At 35.6% G+C, this 23891-nt stretch overlaps 1 protein-coding gene across 1 annotated transcript in view; it reads right to left on the reverse strand.

The window, feature by feature from the left end:
* Positions 1-843: 843 nt before the first annotated feature.
* The window catches only part of RpL27 (ribosomal protein L27), a 69523-nt gene continuing 46475 nt past the window's right edge, over positions 844-23891 (reverse strand). The window contains exons 3-5 of the mRNA XM_090380703.1: positions 10028-10197; positions 6917-7027; positions 844-935 (exon numbers count right to left, since the gene is read on the reverse strand). Of these exons, the coding sequence (XP_090236829.1) occupies positions 887-935; positions 6917-7027; positions 10028-10197 (330 nt within the window). The 3' untranslated portion in view covers positions 844-886. The remainder of the gene's footprint in view (positions 936-6916; positions 7028-10027; positions 10198-23891) is intronic.

Below are 23891 nucleotides of genomic sequence, written 5' to 3' on the forward strand. Positions count from 1 at the left end.
CCTTATCTCCTAGCATGAAGTTTTGATCGATCTAGGTATCATCTTTGAAGATGTCCATAATTATAAAAGTTTTGTGGAATATCCAAACTAATCATTGTTGGTTTTTCTGATTGATAGCCACTGAGTATAAATACAGGCTGCAATTGTCCATTAGCAATTACTCCCACACTACCTCATGGACGTGCATGTTTTTCCCAGCAGGCAAGAGATCTATACAGCTTATAGGGAAACATGTTTTCATACATTCCATAAATAATAGGCTATTTCAGTTAAAATGAACAAGAGGTTTTTGGGTGGGACTTTTTTGTTGTATCAACTACTCTGGTCATATATTTTTTTTTCTATAGCAACAAGAAGCACTAATATGTCGCAAGTGTTATTTTGTTGCAAATCATGTCATTAAATGCATTATGTTGTAAAATGAATATTATCTTCTATATAATACGTTTTAACTTTTTCATTAATAGCTATGGTATAAAATATATATAATAACAGCTGAAAGTGCTGGATTGTAGAATGATTTTTTTTTTTTTTTTTTTGTATACCATAGTATGTTTTAAAGCAGTCCAGATTTTAGTTTCCAGGAAAAAAGAAGAAAACTTCACTGAGTAGCATTCAGAAAAATGAGAAATACATTTGATTTAATTAGTGATCCCACTCTACTCAGATGTTCAGTTACTGCTTTTCACTTTAACCACTTTCTCATTGGCATTTATAATTCTACCTAAACCAGGCAGAATAAATATTGACCATCCTTTTTTTTCTCCTGTGAAGGAAGAAGTAATCTTTCTTTATGCATATTTCAAGAAAATTACAGCATTTAGAAGTTCGAGTAATATAATATTAGACAGAGAAATCAAATTCTTTTATTCATAAGAAGTACAACTTAGAATCGAAGCTTCTCAAAGAACCACCTACTCTTCCCAGTCTTGTACCTAATAAACAAAATATTCATTTAAATTAGATTTATTAAGCACAGCTTGCACCTGAAATAAAGTCATTGTGGTAAAACACAAATTCAAAATATTTTAGAAGAAAAAAATATTCAATGAGAAACATTGAACAAATATATTAATACTCAATAAAATATAAGCTTCAGAATAAAAATTGAATTTGAAAAATTGAAAAATTGAATCTTCAGAAAACTGAATTTGAGCATAATAGATTGAAATGTTCCCATGTTTTTCTGATTTTGTTAATAATATTGACATTTTACAATTTAAGGATATCATTGCCACCTACCTAACAATGCTAATTAAGAATTTTTCCATAAAGATTTAATGTATCTCCAGAAATGGGGGGGGGGAGTTATTGGATTTGTGATCCCTTTATTTTTGAAATTTCTTCATGCCCAGAAATTACCATTCAGCAAAAGGAAGATCTCATCGACCTGTTACTGACAAAGCATTACATGCTTGTTGCAAGACTAACGTGAAAAATTTTTGTTTTCTCTTCGAAAGAATTATCCAGAATTATCGAAAATGGAAATACAAATATTGCTACATAAATATTTATGTGAGGGAGGTTGGCTTCTCAAAATTAACAGCGTTCCACACTTTATGCAGGAGACAACATGAAATTAGCAATTTCAAAATTTTTTTTTTTTTTTTTTTTTAATCAAGTTTTCTACTACATAATACTACATAATTTATAAAATGCTATTTTTCCTCACTAAAAATCTGGCAATCCTGCCTCGGGTTTTGCATTGAAGGGTCGCGTTAATTTTTTATTTAATAAAGGGGATCACGAGTGAAATAAGTTTGCTTGCCACTTGCATAGACCGCAACCCAGAAATATATATGTTACCTTATGGGAATGCATCGCTCTTTTTCCAGAACAAATTATCAGGTCACATGTAATACAATACCAGTACAATTTGTGTGGACAAAGAATGTCCTCATGCGAGCATTAAGAAATTTAAACTGTTAATGAAATGGCCTTAATATTCACTGGGTACAATAACAGAGACAAGATATTTCTCCTACCTCCATATAGAATAATGTAATTATTATTTAATTCTGCCCCTAGAAATATAGAATGATGTTTTGTGGAGGGCATTGTGTGCAAATTAATAATTGGAGCACAGTTAGAAATTAAACACTTCAAACCTGCATAAAATATGTCTTTATTTTTCAAAAGTAAATCTTGGTAACTAAATTACATGGGGTGATTCTTTAATTAATTTTGCACTATCTTAATAAGAATACACAAAAATTCTTACTTAAACATCAACAGATCCAAAATTAATTAAAAGAATTTTAATAGTAACTGGTCAAGATTCAAATTCATCACCATCACATGTTGCTTACTTACAGAATTTAATGTTTAACACTTTTGTTGGGTGTAAACTCATCTGAGGATTTGAAAATGAAGCAGAAAACCCAAGAGCTCTAAAGGGTTGGGTAAAAACATTGTAATTTAGCGATTCAATAAGAACTCATGGATTACAAGAGAATTATTTTTGTCCGACAGTTGAACGTTACTGCAAAGATGAAGGGATGGAGTTAAATTTTGTTGCTTTTTGACAATGCACCAGGCCATCCATTTGAAATTTCTGATCTCAATGAAAATATAAAAATATGCTTCCTTGCACCTAACATGTCTCTCTTACAACCCATGGATCAAGATGTAATTGCTACATTCAAGGCAGCAAACTTTTTCCAAGAGATTGAAGCTTCAACAGGAGTGGAATCATATTTACAAACATTTTGAAAAAATTATAACATCAGGAATGAGATTGAAAATATTTGCATCTTGGCTAGAAATCACTGCCAACAACATGTTCTGTTTGGCAGTATGTTTTTCCCCATTTGACAAATGATTTCACTGGTTTTGAATCGCAAGTTTAGACAACTGCTGAAGACATTGTGAAGATTAGAAAAGACTTGTGGTTCAAAACTTTGGACACTGCCAATGTACATGACTGCACTGACTCACATGCAAATGACTTAGATGATGCAACTCTCATTGAAATTGATGAGCAAACTGCATATGAAGAAGAGGAAAACAAGTCTGAAGTGGCATCAAAAGAATTTTCCAACAGAAGAACTGGAGAGTTTATCGGAGAGTTGACATGGCCTGCGAGGCAATTATGAATGGAGATCTGAATGTTTAACATAGCATCAAGAAACGGAAAATTTTTACAAGATGGAATTTGATGCTTCAAAGACCCATACGCCAAGAAAAAGAAGAGACAACTTCACCAGACTTCATTATTGAAATACCTAAATAAACAATAAAGCTTTTTTCACATCTCATGATGTTACCTTTTCATTAATAAAATATTTGCAATATTCTTTTATTTCAAATCATTTTAATTGGCTATCAAGCGCAAATTGTTTATAGACTATTTCTCTGGTATGCATTCAGTTAAAACCCATTATAATTATACCTTGATCAGCAGGTTTCATATAACACAGAACAGTTTCAGTACCAATTATCAGTGCTATGTATTGCTGTATAAAGGAGTATGACTCATCTAAACACAACCAAGTTAATGCAATCTTCATTCAAGTGGTGGCAAGAAAAACCACCAAAATAAATAAATATAATAGGTAACAAACTTTCTTTAATATGGTAATTTAAATCATTAGATCAAAATTAAAGAAAGAACCCTGTGTAATTTAGTTACCAACATTTACTTGTTCTGCTGTTTTTAGTCACTGAAGTTGTACAGGAAGTACTATGAAATGTCTGAGAATAATGTGGTTCTTTAAGAAATTAATGACAGATTGCATTCTAGTACAGATCGAAGTGCTTAATTTCCCACTATTCTCCATGTCACTAAAAGAACAATCTAAATAAATAATTAAATCAATTTTAAACCAAAAGTGGGGAAAAAATTTTCCTACAAAAAGGCATTTCAATTAATTAAATCAAATTGTATTTGTTGTCAACATTTTGGATCTGCTTTAGGATTGTTTCCTAACACAAGCTGCTACACTGCATAGGATAGTATGAGACAATTTACAACCTGCAAAATACAAAACTTGTGACAGATAGCTGGTCTAATTTGAAAACTGCCAAAACATATATAATATCTGACTAATCAAATAACATTATATAGTATATGCCACTTTAAAATTATACCTTTATATTCAATTCCTCCAAAGTTATTTGCATAATCACGGAGAATTCATATAGCTTTAACTCATGTTACAATCACACATGTAGACCATTTCTTTTATACCACTGAAACCAAAATACACTGTGATCATTAATGATACTAAACACATCATTTCCCAATGGAGGTACTGAACATCTTTAAGCCACTGCATGTATGTATAATATGAGAGAGAAGGACAAATGTACTTCAGGTAAAAAAAAAAAAAATACAAAAAATAAATAAATAATCCTCTTCTTGGTATATATGTTGTAAAGAGTTGGCATGCAGAGGATTAATGTCACAATAACAATATTGTAGTAGCACTGTATTCCATTGCTGATTCTCACAGTGATAGTCTTCAGTCTTTAATAGCAGTTCTGCTCTTGTGAAATTTATATTTGTTGAGCAATGCTCATTCGCCACTTCTTTGCTACAATTTTTACTTTTAAACTGTTTCCTAAACTGAAAGGTGTACTTTTCAGTTTAGGGAAGAGAAAAAGTTACAAGGAACTAAGTCTAGTTAGTAGGGTACACGTTCACACACAGGGATGTTTTTTGGCCAGAAACTGATGAAGAGAGAGAGAGAGCGCGTGTTGCACTGGAGAATTGTCTTGATGGAGCATCCAACCATCCTTCCACGATTCAGGTCTCTTCCTTTGAATTTTTTCACGCAGCCCTTGTCAGAACTTCAATGTAGTATTTGTCTGATTGTCAGTTTCAAATGGTAGGATGCATCCAACGAAAATAATTCCTAAGAAAACAAAAAGCGTGGTGTTGACATTCTTGCTATTTTTGGTCTGAGGAATTTTGTCTTCGGTTGCACTGACTATCTTTTAGTTTCTGGGTCATACTGGAATAGCTAACTTTCATAGCAAATAATTACAGTATTTAGAAATTCTGGATCTTTCTTCATTTTATTTTAAATAACATCTTCATAAACTTGAAGTCCTCTTATTCTCTGATCTTCTTTCAAAATTTCTGGCACCATCTTGGCACACACCTTTCTCGTGCCCAAATTTTCCGTTAAAATTTGCCTATCAGTTCTTTGTCCATATTGAGTTCTGATGCCACCATTCTAATGCTTAAACTACAATTGCTTCTAATCAATGTCCTTACCTGGTCCCCATTTCCAAGTTTTCGTGGATACCTGACAGCCTGGTCGTTCATCATCTTCCACATTCTCTCTTCCTTCAACCTCAACCTCCTGCGAGGGCAACTTGTTCCAGCTATCAACAACTTGCTGGATAAAAGAAAACTTCTTACAATCTAATCTAAACCCGTAATTTGTATTTATGACCCCAAGTTCTGAAATTCTTTAGAACGATGAGAATTCCACCTTCTTTCATTTTACTAATCCCTCTCAGAGCCTTATAAACCTCAATCAGGTCACCTCTGAGGTGCCTGGCTGCCATGCTCTGTAGCCCACGTAATCAGAATCTTTACTCATATGGTCATCCTGCCAACCTCACCCTTCGAGCTGCCCATCTAAACTTGAACTCAAGGATTGAACTATTAAAACAAGGTAAGCACACATCAGTATTATTCTTTCAAAATTTTTAGTCAGATACTTAAGACTACAGAATTTTCACAATTCTTACACTTACAATACAAAAGAATCTTTTAGATTCAGTGTAGTGGCATTTGTGAATCATAATTGATTTTAACACAATTTAGAAAAAGGCAACACTGAGATAAGATAACTGTACTGTGGAGAAATTCAATCGGTTTCTTGCAGATGACAGATTGCTAAGGTTCATTTTTGCTGCCATAAAAGTTATGCAATTCAATGTGCAGAAGCTGTACATCAAAAGAATGCCATTTTGTTTATTATTACACACTGCTAAAGATTAATCCATATTTTAGATATCATTTTCTGTTTAATACTTCATAAACATGAAAATGAAGGGGTGACCTTTCTTTCTAGAATTGTCACTTATTCTCTAAATTACTTTAACTTAGTAATTCAGGTAGCTGTAATCTTGCAAATTATATAAACTTAATTAACCAGAAAAAAAAAAAAAAAAAAATTAATTCCACCACACAACCAAGGTAAATTTTACTTAATCATGTAATCAAACATGTTTTGCCAGCTGTACCCACACAGTGGACATTTATCTCTCTTTACTCACAGCTGCTCTAAAAGTCAAACTTGGTCAATGGTTAATGCACGCATTTTGACCAGGTTACATACCTGTAATTTGAAAGAGCAGTCTGCACTGAGTTACAAAGTTAAGTGAATAACTAATAGTGCTGAAAGGGAGAAATGTCATACATTTTTGCATGGGTTACAAGTATTAAACAGTAAATAATATTGCTAAGTCTTGCTGCAATTTTGTGATGGTAAATTGAAAGTCTGCACATTTATACGTGGTAGATGGCTTTCATCAACCGGTGAAATACCACCACTTTGCTTATTGGAGGCTTGAAGTGGTGAAACCCATGTTTAGTCTCTAGAGCAAAGTTTCCGGCATCCCCCTCCCCCATACTTCTCCTTCAACCCTAACCCAAGCATGGTACTAAGTACTATAGGTTCTAATACCTCTCGTGTTTGGGGTTCACATAAAAAAAAAAAAAAAAATGCCTCATTGTGAATTCCTTAAGAGGTTTTTATATATATATATGTTAATAAACAAATTATTTAAAAACATCTAAAATTTTTTTCAAGAGAATAGGTATAAAAAAAAAACAAGGACAATTTAATAAAAAAGGTTATAAATCACTTGTAATGTCATGTGTACATATTGACAAAAAAGTTTTTTAAATCTTATTTAATTACCAAACAAAATAGCAAAACTTGACAGCAAGAATTACCTTTCTTCAAATTTTGATTTTGCATCTCTCCTTGCTTTCCTCCTTTTTGCTGGATCCTTAAGCACTTCTTTGTTGACGACACTTTTATCAAACTGAATGTCAACTACATACCTGGAACAGTAAAAAAAAAACACTTAACAATTAAAAAATGAAATAACACCTAACAGTTCAACAATAAAAAAAAAAAAAAAAAAAAATTATAAAAAGGTACAGGCAACAAATAAAATAGTTTGAATGCCTCTAAGTAATGTTTGAACAGCATGTTGAACAGGTTATCTTCATCAAAATGCATAAATGAATATGCTTCAGTATAAAGTTTAAACTATGTATTATTAATAAACACTAAAAATCACGTGATGCAGGAGAAAGTACCGTATTTCACCATGTACCTTAATTTTGGGGCCTGAAATTTGAAAAAAAAAAAAAGTATTAAACTGAACACTTGTGTTACTGAACACAAGTTTTATTCATCATAAAATTCATAACTGTCAAAACTCCCATCCATTAGCTTGTCCTCATCTGTCTGATGACGAATCACTGTCTTCATATATTGCCTCGTCCTCAGTTCCATCTACGGCATTTGAAATGCCACACTTCTTAAATGACTTGACAACGATCTCAATCTTGATATCCCAGGATCTTTTCACCCAGGTACAAACTTCTCCTATAGTTGGTTTTCTTCTCTCTTTCTGCTGGTGTCAAATTGTCCCCAGAAGACTTCATCAATTGGTTCCATTCGTCTCTCATGTCAGCTTTGAAAGGTTTGTTAATGCTGACATCAAGTGGTTGGAGCTGGGACGTCAAGGTATGATGATGGCAAGTTTTGTTTTTTTGCTCTGCAGCAATCTTCTTTGTATTTTTTGTTATGTGTGCCCTGAACTGACCAAGCACCAAAGGGCAGGTTTGCATAAGAGCCCACCTGGTCTCCTGCTCCAAACTTTCTCAAACCAGATCTTCATCCCATCCTGATCCATCCAACCCTTGTCATGAACGTGGACAATCACTCCTCGAGGAATGTCTTCTTTTGGCATTGTTTTGCGTTTGAAAATCAGCATAGGAGGCAGCTTGGTTCCGTCCGCACAACAAGCTAGAACAACTGTACAATGGCTCTTTTCATGTCCACTTGTCTTCACAGTTACAGTTTTCACCCCCTTCTTATCAACAGTTCTGTTACTTGGGACATCAAATTGAAGGGGGACTTCGTCCATATTTGCAATCTGTCCCAACTCAAACTGATGTGTCTTCCGACATTGAATGACAAAACGATGAAATTCAAGGACCTTCTGCTCATAGCTTTCAGGCATCTTTTGGGAAAGTCTAGTGCGTCTACGCATGCTTAGTCCATTCCGTTTCATGAACCTGAAGCACCAATTGTGTCCTCCTTTGAAATCAGTAACTTCTTTTTCATCAGCAGTTCTTCTTGCCTCATGCTGAACCATCTTTGTGGACACAGGAATTCCAATTGCCCTTTGCTCCTCAATCCATAGCTTCAATTCCCTCTCTAAATCAGGCGATTTTGCTGACTTGCCTCTCATGGCCTTCTGCCGTGGCATTTTCGGTAGGGTTTCTTCTTCCCGTAGCCAGTCTCGGATTGTTTTCTCAGTTGGAGGAGGACCAAACTTACGTTCAGCAGCTCGATTTCCATTCACTTTTGCAAACTGGATCACTTTTAACTTGAATTCAGCACTGTACGAAAATCTTTTCTGAGCCATTTCTGGGCAGAACGTGGTAAAACATAACCTAATATACCGGTAACAAGTGCGAAACAATGAGCACAAAGACAAAAAGCGGGAAATGCAAGTAAAAAAAATCTACAACCACTGTATAAGACGCACCCAGTTTTTATACCTCAAATTTTTTGAAAAAGGTGCGTCTTATAACATGGGGAAATACGGTATCTACAAAAAGTATGATTTTCAGGCTAATTTAAAAAATAAATAAAAAATCATTGGAAGATACATTGTTAAGAGATGGAAATACTGTTTCATTCTGATGGATGATTACATGTGGATTCACCATAATATATTTACACAATTATGAACTGTTTTTTTTAATGTAATGGAAAAAAAACCATTACATTAAAAATATGTTTTCCCTTGTCAGTCCAAGAATAAATGGCTCCAGAAACGTTTTCAAAAAAAAAAAAAAAATTTTTTTTTAAACTTACAATACCAGATTAAGACACTGCAGAAAAATTTTGTGAATGGAAACTGGGAAAGGGGTTAAACCATTTTCCCAGTTTCCATTAACACGGTTGATATTGGTAGCTATACAAAAACACTTCAGAATAACTCATATTAAAGGAAAAGGAATCATATAGCCATGATTTGTGATTGTTCAATGAAGGGATCCAGGTCTTGAAGATCTTCAGTTGTTGGCTTCCTGGAAGACTGATCAAGCTCCCAACATGGCTCACCGTTCACTTATTATTATTACTAGCCATATAGTGCAAGAAAGCTTGAGGCTTATGCTGCACCAGCTAAAAAAAATTTTCCAGGTTACCCTGAGAAAGAGAGACACAAAGAGTCAGAAGTAGGAGTGAATCACCAAGAAAGAGAAGAATGATGATATCCAGCTCAGGACCCTGGGTGTGCCAAGCCCATACTCACCAAATGTGAGCCCCTGGAGTAACTGCTTCCTTGAAGGCTCAGATAATGCTTTGAACACTTCAGAATACTGAATTTTGTCTTACTGATGTCCCTCAATATCAGGCTATCAACTTCCTTTTTGATCTCCTCTGGCTTAAAATCTCACTGTCCTATTCTGTCTAATTCATCTGTTGCCTCTATTAATCTCCCAACTCCGCTAATCACTTGGAACTCTTTGGCTTCCTTTCTTTGAAATCCGACTTTCTCCAGTCCAACTTGCCTAACAGTGAGGAAATTTTCCGTGGTGATTTTAATGTTCACAATTCCAGGTAAAAATGCTGAGGCTTTGGCAATTACTACTGACTTCAGACAAATTATTCATTTACCCACTAGAATACCAGACCATACAGCCAACACTCAATCTTTTTCTCATTACAGATGCTTATCTATATATTATAATTTTACTTTTATAAAACTAAATAAATATTATCTACATTGCACAAGATACTGAAATTATATGTACCGGGTAGGCATGAGGTGGTTGTAGTTATACACTTTGAGGAAAGGTTTTATTTTTGAACGTTTACTTATCTTCTTCTTTCCCATCCTACGTGTTACCTTTCGTGGATAGCGATCAATTCCAGCTACTAAGGCATGTCCATATGGTTTATCTGAAGTTCCATCATCATTATTCTACAAAAAAATTTATATACAAACTAAGTATAAGATCAGTAAAAACTGAAGAGCTTTAATGTCAGGTTATGAAATTGCCAATGTAATTACCAAATTAATAAATTATCAATTCCTAATAAACTTATTCAAATTACTCAAACGTTATGCAAGCTCATTTAAAAATAATTTATTAAATGGAATAAATAAATTTTAAACTTTCTTAAAAACAATGCTTTATTGAGCATGCCCAATTTATATCAGTGAAATAATAAAATGATATAAATTTCCTCACTCAAATGTAAGTTATGATTTTTGTAGTATTTATAATAAATAAGACCACAGCAGCCAAGTAGTCAAACAAGAGATAGTGGTATACACATTCCTCGTGGCTGTAGGTCAAGCCCTGCTTTTATATTCTCTCGTCTGGTAAGCTATTTTGACACTGAGGCAATCCTAAAGTACCATCATAATATTTCTTTTCTCTAGAGCTAATGAGTACATCCAAATGAAATACTGCATTCTTTACCATAAAACACACAGGGTGTTTCAATTAAAAGACACCATTTTATATATATATAAATTAATATTTATACATACTTTCTTAATATTTGTACATGTACCATGTTTTCAAGAATACCCTGTGTTCTCCCTCCCCCCAAAAGGAAAAATCCCAGTGCACAACTTTTTTAATTTAATCCAAAGCAAGATTTCTCTTATGGCTACAGGCAAATAAAAATGCTAGTGTTATTATTCACCCCCCAATGTTTTTCTCACTCATCTGACTGTGCTGACTGTGGCCCAAAATTGTTTATTACCAATATTCCTTAAAGCATGACTTTGCATGTTGTATATAAAAAAGTTAGATGCTCCCTATAAAAAATGAGCATTCTTGTTTCTTAGCAATGTGCAGGATTCATTCAAATATCAGAACAGCATGACTTTTTGACATAAATGAAAGAGATCTGACAAATTCTCATTTCCACTAGCAATAAACAACATTAATATTGTTTATTATTCAGTTCAATACTGATTTGCTAAAGATCAGTTTTAAAAGCATGCATTTATGATCTTTCACAGTTAGTGAAAAACTGAAAATAATTTGAGGCAGAAGTAAATCAGAAATTGTGCTGCTGGTTGAAAAGAAATTCACAATTCCCCCCACACACACTTCATGTCTTAAAAAATGGGGTATGTGGCTTGTTCAAAGGTGCAAAGTTATTCAAGAATTTATGGTATACAACAGGCATAAATACTTGTGCAAATGTAATTTGGAAATTTTGCATATTTAATGATTTTAAACCTAAAAGTTGAAGCAACTAACAATACCTTAATATACTGGGTATCCAGTGGTTTTGTGTCATAAGTGTAAGCAATGATTCCTGAGTGAAATACATTATCAACATGACAAAGATATGTACTTCATGTATATAGATTTTGCATAGTGCCAGTGTTTGGGGGGGGGGGGGGGGGGGCTCTAGTGGTTTCCCACAGCTGTGCCGTAAAACAGAACTCTGTGAAAACCAGAAGTGAGAGTAGTGTGTTGTTTTATGAAGTGTAGTGTTGGGTTGTGTTGCCATCTGGATTTTTGATGTGGGGCCTCTGATGGGACTCCACATTACCCACACTAACGTCTGGGAGGTAGCCATGCAGTCCCAAAATCTCTGGCTGGGCTCTGCCAGGGAACACAAAAAGGGTGTGTGTGTGTATGTGGGGGAGGAAAGAGTAGGTAAGTGAGGATATAGTTGAGGGGGAGAAAAGAGGAAATAGGATGAGCCTCGAAGAAGACAGCGAAGGTATCCCCTGGTGAGATGGTGATATCTCCATCAGGAAAAAGAGGGGGAAGGGGAGCACTGCATAGGTTGCCATTTGAAGGAGTCAAGTCCAGATTATTTTCTTTGAGTCAAGTCCAAGTGATGTTTAGATTTTTAGATCCAGTGATCATCCAAAAAAAGTTATGTCATAGGCAGGGTTTTCCACTTTTCGAACAGGTCCTGGGCGAAAGCAGTATAATCTTTGTTTTCCAGTATTTGGTGCCCAAGGTTTTTTGGAAGATAGTCTTTCCTTGTGAGTAGAGTGCATCTTATATCCAGAAAGGAGTCAATGTGAATGGAGAGTACCTAAACCATTTACAATTTGCAGATGACATTGTGGTCATAAGCCTCGATCCCAAAGAATTAGAGGAAAATCTTAATCAGTTATGCACAGTTAGTAAGGATTTTAGACTAAAAATGAATATGGCTAAAACAAAAGTAATGATGAACAAGTATGCCACAGAAAGAGACAATGATTGAAGGAGCAGTAATTGAAAAGATGGAGTCATACTTATCTGGGACAAGTTATTAGCTGTAATAATGATAAATGGCTGGAAGTCAAGAGAAGAATAAATTTTGGATTGTATCATTCAGGAAATATAGTCACATACTGAAGAGTAATATCCCAGTTTGTCTGAAATGTAAAATAATGAACCAATGTATACTCGCCAACATTACTTATGGAAGCGAAACTTGGGCACTCACCAAAAAAAGAAGCTGAGAACTACACAGCGATGGAACGAATTATATTGGGAGTCAGACTGTTAGATAAGAAGAGAAACACATGGATTAGGCAGCAAACTCAAGTAAAGGACATTCTTATCAAAAACTAAAGAACTAAAATGGTCTTAGGCAGGACATATAGCTTGAAGACATGATGACAGAGGACTAAGAAAATAACAGAATGATACCCAAGAGGGGCTAGAAGAAACCTGGAAGACAACGGCAGAGATGGATAGATGAAATTCATGAGTTTGTGGGTAGTAAATGGATGGCCACTGCACAAATCAGGAAAAACTGGAAAGTTGCTGGAGAGGCCTTCATCCTGCAGTGGATTGAAAATGGCTGATGATGATAATAGGACTTAGTAATCCTGGATATAACCTCCACGCACAACCACACAGTGGGTGACGACCCAGATGTGAACCAACGTAAGCAGGGGTCAAAGTGTGGCGCCCACACCACATGGAGAATTGCTGCCCCTCTGTGTTACCAGGCAGTATGGTAGATAACTCATCAACCGGTGCAATACCACCACTTTGCTTATTGGAGGCATGAAGTGGCGGAACCCATGTTTAGTTTCCAGAGCTAAGTTCCAGTCAACCCTTCCCCATCTCTACCATCATGCAGTATGACTGATAACTTTTGAGGTTATGATGAACATCACGGCGCGATCTGATCTTCCTTACATTTCGAGGGTACAGCTCTAAAACGGTGTTCGCAGGCTGGCCGCTAGTTAGTACACCACACCGAATCTATTGGTAACTCTCTAGGAGGCTACCGGATCGGCTAGTGTAAAATCTTGCTACTTCTACTCTGCCAGATAGTGACTGGAGGGAGTCCGAGTAGTGTGCGTATGTGGGAGGAATTGTCGGAGCCACGTTATGTCAAGGATCTGGGTATATTCTTACTATGTCTATGCCATTTCCAAAAATTACATTACTTCATACAGCATGTCTCACCCACTTTTTCTTACTATTGAATACACCATGAAATGTCAAACTAATAGAGTAAGCTTATCTGCAAAAAGATCTAAACCTCCCAAACACTTCCTAATTCATTCCACAAATATATGTGGTCGCAATTCTAATCTCAACGATATCAATTTCCACTTGCAGTCTGCCAAACCCCATGTACTTTTTCTGAGAGAATCTCAGTTATCGGTTGATTCAACTACTGCTCATCTCAGTTGCCCAAATTATTCGCTGCATGATTCCTTTCGCACCAAAGGTGGTACTTGTGCATACGTCCATTCCGATAGTCCCTGTCAGAAACTTGGTAATTTGGAATCTCCTCTTTTCGATCTTCTCTGGCTTAAAATCTACCTCATTGTGTCAAATTCATTTACTGTCTCTACCATTCTCCCAACTCCACTAATCACTTGGAGCTCTTTGACTTCCTCTCTTTCCAACTTGACTTTCTCCAGTCCAACTTTCCTAACAGTGAGGTAATTTTCCTTAGTGATTTTAATGTTCACAACTCCATCTGGCTTCCATTTTCTAGTCACACTGACCCAGCTGGTCGAGATACTGAGGCTTTTGCAATTACTAATGACCTTGCACAGATTATTCATTTACCTGCAAGAATACCGGACAATCCTAACCACACAGCCAACACGCTTGATCTTTTTCTCACAAACAACCCTTCCAAGTACACGGCCGAAGTGAGAGGTCCTTTAGGCACCTCAGATCACAACTTGATGATTGTCTCTTCTCCAATGGAGCCTTTATCTCATGGCTATTCCCAACCTCATATTGTTAGGCATTACAAGAATGCAAAATGGGATGACCTGTGAGATTTCTTTTCTTCCTTTCCTTGATCGGATTATTGTGTCAAAACTACTGATGTCAACGTTTGCTCAGATCTTGTCAGTGAAATTATTCTTGCAGGAATGGAATCCTTTATCCCACACTCCCCTTTAAAATCTCGTCCTTTATCTAAACCTTGGTTTTCCAACAAATGTGCTAAGGTTGCTCAAGAGAAGAACATTGCATATCGTAATTGGCTTTTTTCTAATTCTTCAGTTTCATTTTCTGCCTACACCAAAGCTCGCAACAATTTTAAAGCAGTTATTAATCAGTCCAAACTAGAGTTTGAACAGGCTAAGAGTAGAAAACTTGCTTCTTGCCCTAATGGTAGCCGAGCATTCTGGTCTCTTGCCAAAGCCATTGGCCGCAAATTCTGCCCATCTCCACTCCCACCTCTGTCCAAACCAGATGGTTCCGTTGTCACTTCAGCCAAGGATAAAGCTGGCCTGCTAGCATCCCATTTTTCTTCCAACTCATGTATTAATGATCTTGGTAAAACACTTCTCACCATTCCCAACATGCTCCATTCAATGCCTCCTGTGATTTTCCGTCAAAAGGATGTCATAAGGATTTTGACGAATCTTGATGCTAAGAAAGCTCCAGGTCCCGATGGTATTTCTCCACTTGTTCTCAAAACCTGTTCTTTGCCACCTTTTTTTCACTTTCTTATTCCAAAGGTGTTTTTCCTTCTGCTTGGAAATTTGCTCATATCCAGCCAGTTCCTAAAAAGGGTGACAAATCCCTCCCATCCAATTATCGTCCCATTGCAATTACTTCTACTCTTTCTAAGTAATGGAGAAATCAATTAACTGCCAACTATTAAACTACCTAGAATCCTTCCGTCTAATCAACGATCGCCAGTATGGATTCCATCAGTGTCGATCAACTGGTGATATTCTGGCTTATGTTACCCGTTTATGGACTAATTCAATGGAAAAGTTCGGTGAAACACAAGAAGTTGCTCTTGAAATCTCAAAGGCTTTCGATCGTGTTTGGCATAAAGGTCTTCTAAACAAGCTTCCATCTTATGGTTTGCCAACTGTTTTTAGTAATTGGTTATCCAGTTTTCTCTCTGATCGCTCACTGAGGGTGATGGTAGATGGCTCTCTGTCTTCTAACTTCTTCACTAATGCTGGTGTCCCCCAAGGTTCATTTCTTTCCTCCACTCTTTTCCTCTTGTATATTAATGACCTTCCATTGACTGGAAATCCTATCCAGTTTTGCCGATGATAACACAGTGCATTCCACTTTCCACTTTGAGAAACCTTGTCCTGCTCAATCAGCTTCAACTTCTCAAATCTACTACCAATTCCTTAAATGGCAATATTGTTGAGAGGACGGCCTTTATTAAACTGCTAACAACTGTGTGCGTATCTTGATTCATATTTTTGTACTAACAACTGTATTAGCAATGCAAATTGGAAATCACAAACCAAATAGCTGTGTTAGGATACTATAATATACAATTCATGCATGCTCATTTTTCTTACTAGCATTAGCATAGGCCCACGGTGCAAGAAAGCAAGCTTATACAGCATCAGCCAAAAAAAAACCCTTCCCATTTCACCCATCCATTTGAACGAATGGATGGATGAAATGGAAAGGGTTTTTTTTTTTTTTTTTTAAATGTGAAAACATCTGTGGCGGCTCTACAGTAAAATCGATTGGCAATGAAATTTTCTTGTAATGGAAATGATGCAATTGATTTGTAATGAAATTTTCTTGTAAATTTTAATAAAATCTGCAGATTTTATTAAAGAATATTTTTTCACACAAGGCTATTTCATTGCTTAAAATTTAAACGGCTTTGATTCAAGAACACATCAATAAAACAATCACTTCAACAAACAACTTCTTGCAGTAGTTTTTGGTTATGATGTCATACTAAGTCTACAAATGGATTTCACTAACTACTGAATTGTAAAAATACCTATAAAAATATTTCAAAGTTGGCTAAAACTCCAGCTGAGGGGAATCGAGAGTATGCACGAATAAAAGCTTCAAAGCCACTGAAGAAGCTTCCCATGTCAACAAAAGAACGAGTTCAAAAACATAGAGGACGAAAAAAAAATGCAGAGTTTAATAAAATCTGCTTCTCAAGATTTTGATCAACAACCTTCTCATCAAGAAGCTTGACCGTTGACATCGCAAAATTATATTCAAGAACTTCCTGAAGATTTTCATCCAGAAGATTTGAGTACAAACAAATTACCTGAGGATTTTCAATTGATTCCTGAACTGGCTAGACAGAGTATACTGCAACAGCAATCACAAGAAGTACAAGTGTTTTGTTGAATAACAACAGAATGATCTCAGCTAAACAAAATCATTTTCCACTAATACTGGCTTATGCTATTACCATCCATAAATCTCAGGTAGGTACTTTAGATTCTGTAGTTTGTGAATACAAGAAATGTCACAAACAACAACTAGTTTATTGTGCAACACTATCTGCACTACCCCGAGTTATCAATATCAATGATCTTTACATTATTGCTGCAAATGGAGAAAAGAAATTTTATCATGGACTGAGAAACGCTACATCCACTCTTGCACTTTACGCTGAAATTACCAGGTTGTCGAGTAATCCTCTATTTATCTTGCAAGATACTTTATAAGAGTTCATCAGTAAATGACAGGCTCTTTCCACTCCAACATTAAATTGTCAAAGTTTACGTGCTCACAGTGACGACCTCACTGATGCAGTAGTCACACAACAATCCAATTTACTTCTAGTTTCTGAAATGTGGCTAAATAAAAAAGAAATAGGCATACCTAACTTCGAATGTGCCATTCAACGTTCAATTCAAATGAGAAGAGCAACAAGCTGGTAGTGTAGCAGTTTATCATAAGAGAGAAAATCATACTCATGTTACTTCTCATATGGAAGTGATTTATTGACAAACTGGTGGCAAATCCGTCAGTGTTAGACCTGTTAGAGACATTTGTGCAGCTGAATGCCTTCTTCCTGATGGTCAAACGATATTGTCAGTCATTTACATTTCACCTAACCAAAATATCAAACAATCACTGAATTCATCCATTTCATTTTACTTCCTTACACGATTGAAGGAGCTGCATTGCTACAATTTTCTCACAAGAAATGCAACCAAAATGACACAGTGGAGATTTCAACGTTAATTTTGCAAATACTCAATCCAAACCTTCGACTGATTTCTTAGAAAATAAATTTGGATTAATGTTAAATACTTCTAGATCTGTATTGACTACTAATCATGGAACTATAATTGATGCTGTGTTTCAAAGACATTTACACTCTTTACAATTTCAAGCATACGTATTATACTTTAGCTGTCACACACCCACTGTAAGTAAATTACTTATTGCAATCTCAAATTCACGAAACTGTCGAAAAAAAATAAATGCTTTAAAATGTTAAATGTGTTTGACTCTTCTGTTATTAGAATCACTATTTCAGTTTATTCAATCATAAAAGATGATAGAGCTATATAATCCGTGATTTTTCTGATTTTCTTTTCTTTTTCCTCTCGCCTCTCACCCAGTTTTATTGAATTACACTCTTAAGTTATCCGATATATGTATGCATATTACCTCATTGTGTGCATGTGCTGATTACATGTAGTGACTCAGGTTGTGAGATCACAGATCCTGGTGAGATCTGTGAGAAGTAATCACTTGATAATTATGCTGTTTGTTTACTACTTGTTGTCTCTCCCTTCTGCAAATGAACTCTACTGTGTTATATATATATAAACGGTAATGAGTAAATTTAAGTTTTTCTCATGGTTAATTTTAAAATGCCAGTAGCAACAGTCTTCAAAAAAGCAGACTTCTTTAAATTTTGACTAATCCTTTATTACTCAGTGAATGATGTAAGCTGTCATTTAAAATGTTAAAAAAAGTATAAACATTTAAACTTCATTTAATTTTATACATTTTAATACCAATTTCAATACCAAAATAGTTTATCAAAACAATTTATCAAACAATTGCCAGTAGAGATAAGGATGTCATAATCCCATTATACAAGGCTATTGTTAGATCACACTTGGAATATGTTTTCAAGTATGGAGACCACATACAAAGAAAGACATTGCGCTTCTTGAAAAAGTCCAAAAACTGGTAACTTGCCTGGTGAGATCGGCAAAAGGGCATCCATTTTGAGGAAAGAATTAGAATATGTGGGTTGCAGGGCTTGAAAAATAGGCATCTTAAAGGAGACTTGACTGAGGTGTTTAAGGCTCTGAGAGGCATAAGTAAAATGAATGAGGATGAAATTTTCACGGTTATAAATAATTCTAGAACTAGGGGCCAAAATTTACAGTTACGGGGGACAATGTTTAGACTATATTGCAGGAAGTTTTATTTTAGCTGGCAAGTTATAAATTACTTACATGGGTGGTGGAGGTTCAAGGGTCGGGTGGATAATTACCTAAGAGAATAGGGAAACACAGTTTGTCTATTTCCTTTTATTCTTATTATTATTATTTTTTTTTTTTTGACTGGTGCAGCATAAGCCATAGGTTTCCTTGCACCATGTGGCCACTGCTAATACTAATATTAGCATTAATAGTGGCATATGATGCAAGAAAGCAAGCTTAAACAATATCAGACAAAAAAAAAACTTCCCATTTCACCTATCCATTCCCACCGATAGTTTGTCTAGTTCTTCCTTGAATTTTATTTAAGCTATCAACTTCCACAACAGATGGAAGTTTGTTTCCAGCAATCAACCACTCACTGGCTAAAGACAAATTTCCTCATATCAATTCTGCAACCATCCTCTGAGAAAGGGGAAGAATCCCATCAGCATTGAGCTTGCTCAATATATTCAAACCTTAAACACATCAATCAGATCACCTCACAGGTGCCTAGTCTCCACACTGCAATTTGCAGAACTGCACTCCTTTGTCCCCCTCACCAATCTCATTGCCCTTTTCTATACTTGTTCCAGCAGCTCTACATCCTTTGTAAAATGAGGCCTCCAAACCTGTGAGTTTGGAGTTTGTGAGTTACAAGATATTCACTTCCTTATCTCTGCTAACAAAATTCCTGTATATCACTGACAAAATCCCATGAACTGTCTTGGCAGACTGTCTGCTGCTCAGAGAATGTCATATCTGACTGAATGATTACCTCTCATTTTCCACTATCCTGAGTGGATTACTCTGGGATTACTGCTACCCATATGCAGCACAGGCATATCCTAGTTAGTCCTCAGGCTACGTTCCTAGAAAATGGAGTGCTAAAAACAATAGCACCACAGGAGGTCATTCTAACATTAAATAAATGGAGATGCATTCCTTATGTGTTTTTTTTTTTTTTTCCCTACCTGAAAAATATAACGTACTATAATTTATGGTTATATTAAACATAGACTAATACTGTAACGTAACTTTATTGACTAATGTACAGTATATATTGCGAATAAGTCATTTAAAGATTAATTTTTCTTGAAGTAAGCCAAGAGTTGACTATCCTCTCAAGTTTCCTGTAGCACAGTAGTTCACAATAGCAGGAAATCATATTGAGAGCATCTCTTTGCCTCGATGCTTCACTCCCAGTCAGGGTCATTCTCGGAGAACTGGTTTATGACTTGGGAGATTGTAGCAACACTACCTCTGAGGAATTTGGTGGAGAGGTTTTTCACTGGTTTCCTCCTCTGCATCAAAATTATCAGGATCTTTAGTTTCACTCTGTATGCACTACTTTACCAATTATGAAGTTAATCATTAGTAAGACATCTACCATGAGAATACAGTAATCCCTCAACATCATCCACATCGACATCCTTCATTCCCATTTCCCAGGCTAGCTCAATGGTGTTTCTGATGACTAGTTCCTCATCATATCCTATAAAGTTGTTGCATGCTTCTGGACATCGCTTCTTCCAAACTCCTTTCATGCAGTTTTAAGTCACTTCATGCCAGGCTACCATGATACTGTCTATAGCATTCATAACATATTTTTTCCAAAAGCCTGGGCTGTTTATCTTCACCATCTTTTCCTCTACGAGCTGTCTGAATGTGCCGCGAAGGTAACTGGCTTAAAATTCGATATGACTCCTTGATCCATTTGTTGGAGTGGTGTTGGGTGGTAGGTAAACCACTTCTACAAGGTGGCTTGGGGCATTATCGAGCACCAAAAATGCTCTTGGTTTAAGGTTGTGTTTTTCAAAATAGTGCTTTACTACAGAGCAAAAAAATGAATAAAGCACTGCTGGAAAATATTGATCATAACCCAGGCCTACTTTTTTGATTTCCAAATCATTGACAGATGTGATTTTGAAAATCCTTTCATAGTTCGTGATGTTTCTAAATGATCGCATCTGAAAGCATCGGCTTTAAGTTAGAGCCCTATGATGTCCTGTTATCAACTGTCTCTTGAGGCTGCTGCGACCACTGGTGAAAACATTTCCTACCAGACTGTGTTAATAAAGCTCAATTCAAGTGGAATTGAGGAAGTCAGGGAGGAAGTTAATCTGTCTTTTCCAACCTTGAATCCAGATGCACATTTCTCTTCTTGGGAGATGAAAGAAAGAGATCGCATTCTTTTCCAAAAAATGCGTTTCATCAACACTGACGACAATCTTGGGAGGGTAGCTGCCATGCTTGATAATGGCTTTCAGAATCCCAGGAAATTCCTGGGCTGTATTTGTGTCCACACCAGCAGCTTTATTAGAGATACATATGCTGTGGAGATTAATGTGCCATTTGAATCTATCAAATCGACTGGCTGTGAATATTTCTGATGTATCTTCTTCCTCCTGAAGATGTCTGAAGGCACTCCTTGCCTTTTCTATTATTATCAGTTGGAAAAGTCATCTTTCCATTTATTCAAACAAATGCCTCCTTCAATGAATCACCCTATTTGCAGACAACTTTGAGAGCATCACTGTTGAAGATTTTATCTTCTTTGCATTTTTGATAATTGTTCTAATTGTGGATGTAGCCAAGTTCAAAGAGGCACCCATATCCACCTGACGTTCACCAGCTTCAAATTGCCTCAACACTTCCAGTTTTACATTCAAAGAAATGCTTTTTCTCAGCACCTTAGATGCATTATCAGCACATTAAATTGTAGGCCATTTTCCAGACATGGTAGGTAATAAAAATAGAAAAATTAACACTTAAAAAAAAAAAAAACTAGCAAATAAAAATATATGTAACATCATTGTCATTACATTACATTATATATTTGTCATTTCTTTTAATTTCTAGTAAAAACTGAATTTCCCAATTGTAAGAGTGCTGTAACGAAACAGCACTTAAAGGGTGGCACTAACCATGGTATGCTGTACTTTGCAGTTGTCAATGTTAAACTTCAGTAGCCATTGATCAGCCCAACTGTCTAACATTGCTAGATCCTGTTGCAGTAGTGTACCATCATTACTGTCAGTAAGGGCAGGAACACACTATTATCACGTCAAGTGAATCTAGTCATATCCCTGTTACAGAGTAGTACTCTGTGGTCCCTGTTTAGTGTAAACTGCAAAGTCGGTCGGAGAAGAAACTGTAACGTAGATTGGCCAGATTAAAAAGTATCTCGAGGTACTCATGCTTATGTTTGGGGTATTCATTCCTCGTTTAGGGGTACTCGCATTATATCTTAAGAAAACCGAACAATTTTAATAACAACCATTTTATTTCTATATTTTGTTGATTTTTACCAGTTCGTGGAATGCAAAATTAGTCATATTTAAATAAAATTAACTGAATTATAGCCCGTGCTTTAATTCGTTTAATTCGGAAAATTTTATTGCCAGAGTTATAAACACTAAAGGAAACTTTTTATAAATATTAACAAATGTTTTACATAATTGTTTACAATACATATTCAATAAACCTGATTTATTTTATCAAAAAGAAAATATTTACCTAGAAATACTTTTCATTTGATCGAATTTTCTTTAACAGTTTTTCATTGCACATGCATAAAATTCTTTGCATGACATTTTGGGATTGGTTTTCGGCAACAGTTCTCCTTCAACATTCTTATTTCTATCCTTTTTCCACGCGTTAAACATTGAGCTAAATACTCGCTCACTCATTACATTTGAGTGAGGCAAAACAAAAACAAAATTAACATTTTTTTCTGTATTACATACTTCGTACGCATTTAAAATTTTTTTTATCTAAACATCTGTGGTATTTTTGAGGTCTTTTGTCTCAATATTTCTACGGGATGATTTCAACAGAACATATTCTTCATACAGCAAATCGATATTGATATTGGGAATTTTAAATAAAAAAAAAGTTTGTTGCTTGAGCCTTAAACCATTACAACAAAATAAAAAAGAAGTCAAATAGAATGTAAACGGTTACAAAGTAAGCCTAATATAAATATTCTACAACCCGCTTTGTAAATAGAATAGAATGTCGTATTTGAGTCTTTAATTAAGAGTGCATTTTAACAACACTGAAATTGAAAGTCTTCTAGATGAGCAGAAAACCCACTACACTATTATTATGGGGGACTTCAATGCTAAGGTTGGAAAAAGGCAAAAAGCGCAGAAAGAGGAACTATAGGAAATTTTGGAATTGGTGAAAGAAATAAAAGAGGTGAAAGACTTATGGAATTTGCAGAATCTCAAGGAATGTCAGTAATGAACACTTTTTTCAAGAAAAGGGTGAACAGAAAGTGGACATGGAAGAGTCCAAATGGATTAACAACTAATGAAATCGACTTCATCCTCACTAACAGAAGATATATTGTGAAGGATGTTACCGTCCTGAATAAGGTAAATGTTGGAAGTGATCACAGAATGGTAAGATGTACACTTGATATAGATGTAGGAAAGGAAAGGAAAAAACTGACTCGAGTAAATAATACAAAGGTCTTTGAAATAACAGAGGAGGAGAAAAGGCAGTATGTACTGGAACTTAAGAACAAGTTTGAGCTTCTGCAGACTGCTCAGGACCAAGATATCGACGAGGAATATTACAACTTTCTGAAAGTGATAAAGCCCAAGAAACCTATAGGGAAACAGAAATCCAAAGAAGAAAAAAAAATTAGTCAAGAAACACTTGTCATGATGAACCAAAGACGACAAATGAAGAGCAAGAAAAACACTGACAGGGAGAAAATTGAGTATACTGAGTTATGCAAAGCCATTAGAAAGAGACTCAGAGAGGACATAAGAAGATTTAACACAAGAAAAGTAGAACAAGCATTAAGGGAAAACAAAGGATTTAAATCAGCAGCCATGAGCAGTAATATAGAAAGACAAATGATACTGAAACTGAAGAATAGCGATGGTGTACTTATAAACAGCAGAGAAGGCATAATTCAAATAGCAGAAGACTACTATAGAGAATTATACAAGGAGCGAGGGAATGATACCAGCAGTGGGGAAGATGGATTGCAAAGTAGCAACACATACGGCATACCCGAT

Source organism: Mastigoproctus giganteus, chromosome 1 (genome assembly GCF_048544385.1).
Source record: "Mastigoproctus giganteus isolate SK-2022 chromosome 1, ASM4854438v1, whole genome shotgun sequence".
Lineage (NCBI taxonomy): Eukaryota > Metazoa > Arthropoda > Arachnida > Uropygi > Thelyphonidae > Mastigoproctus > Mastigoproctus giganteus.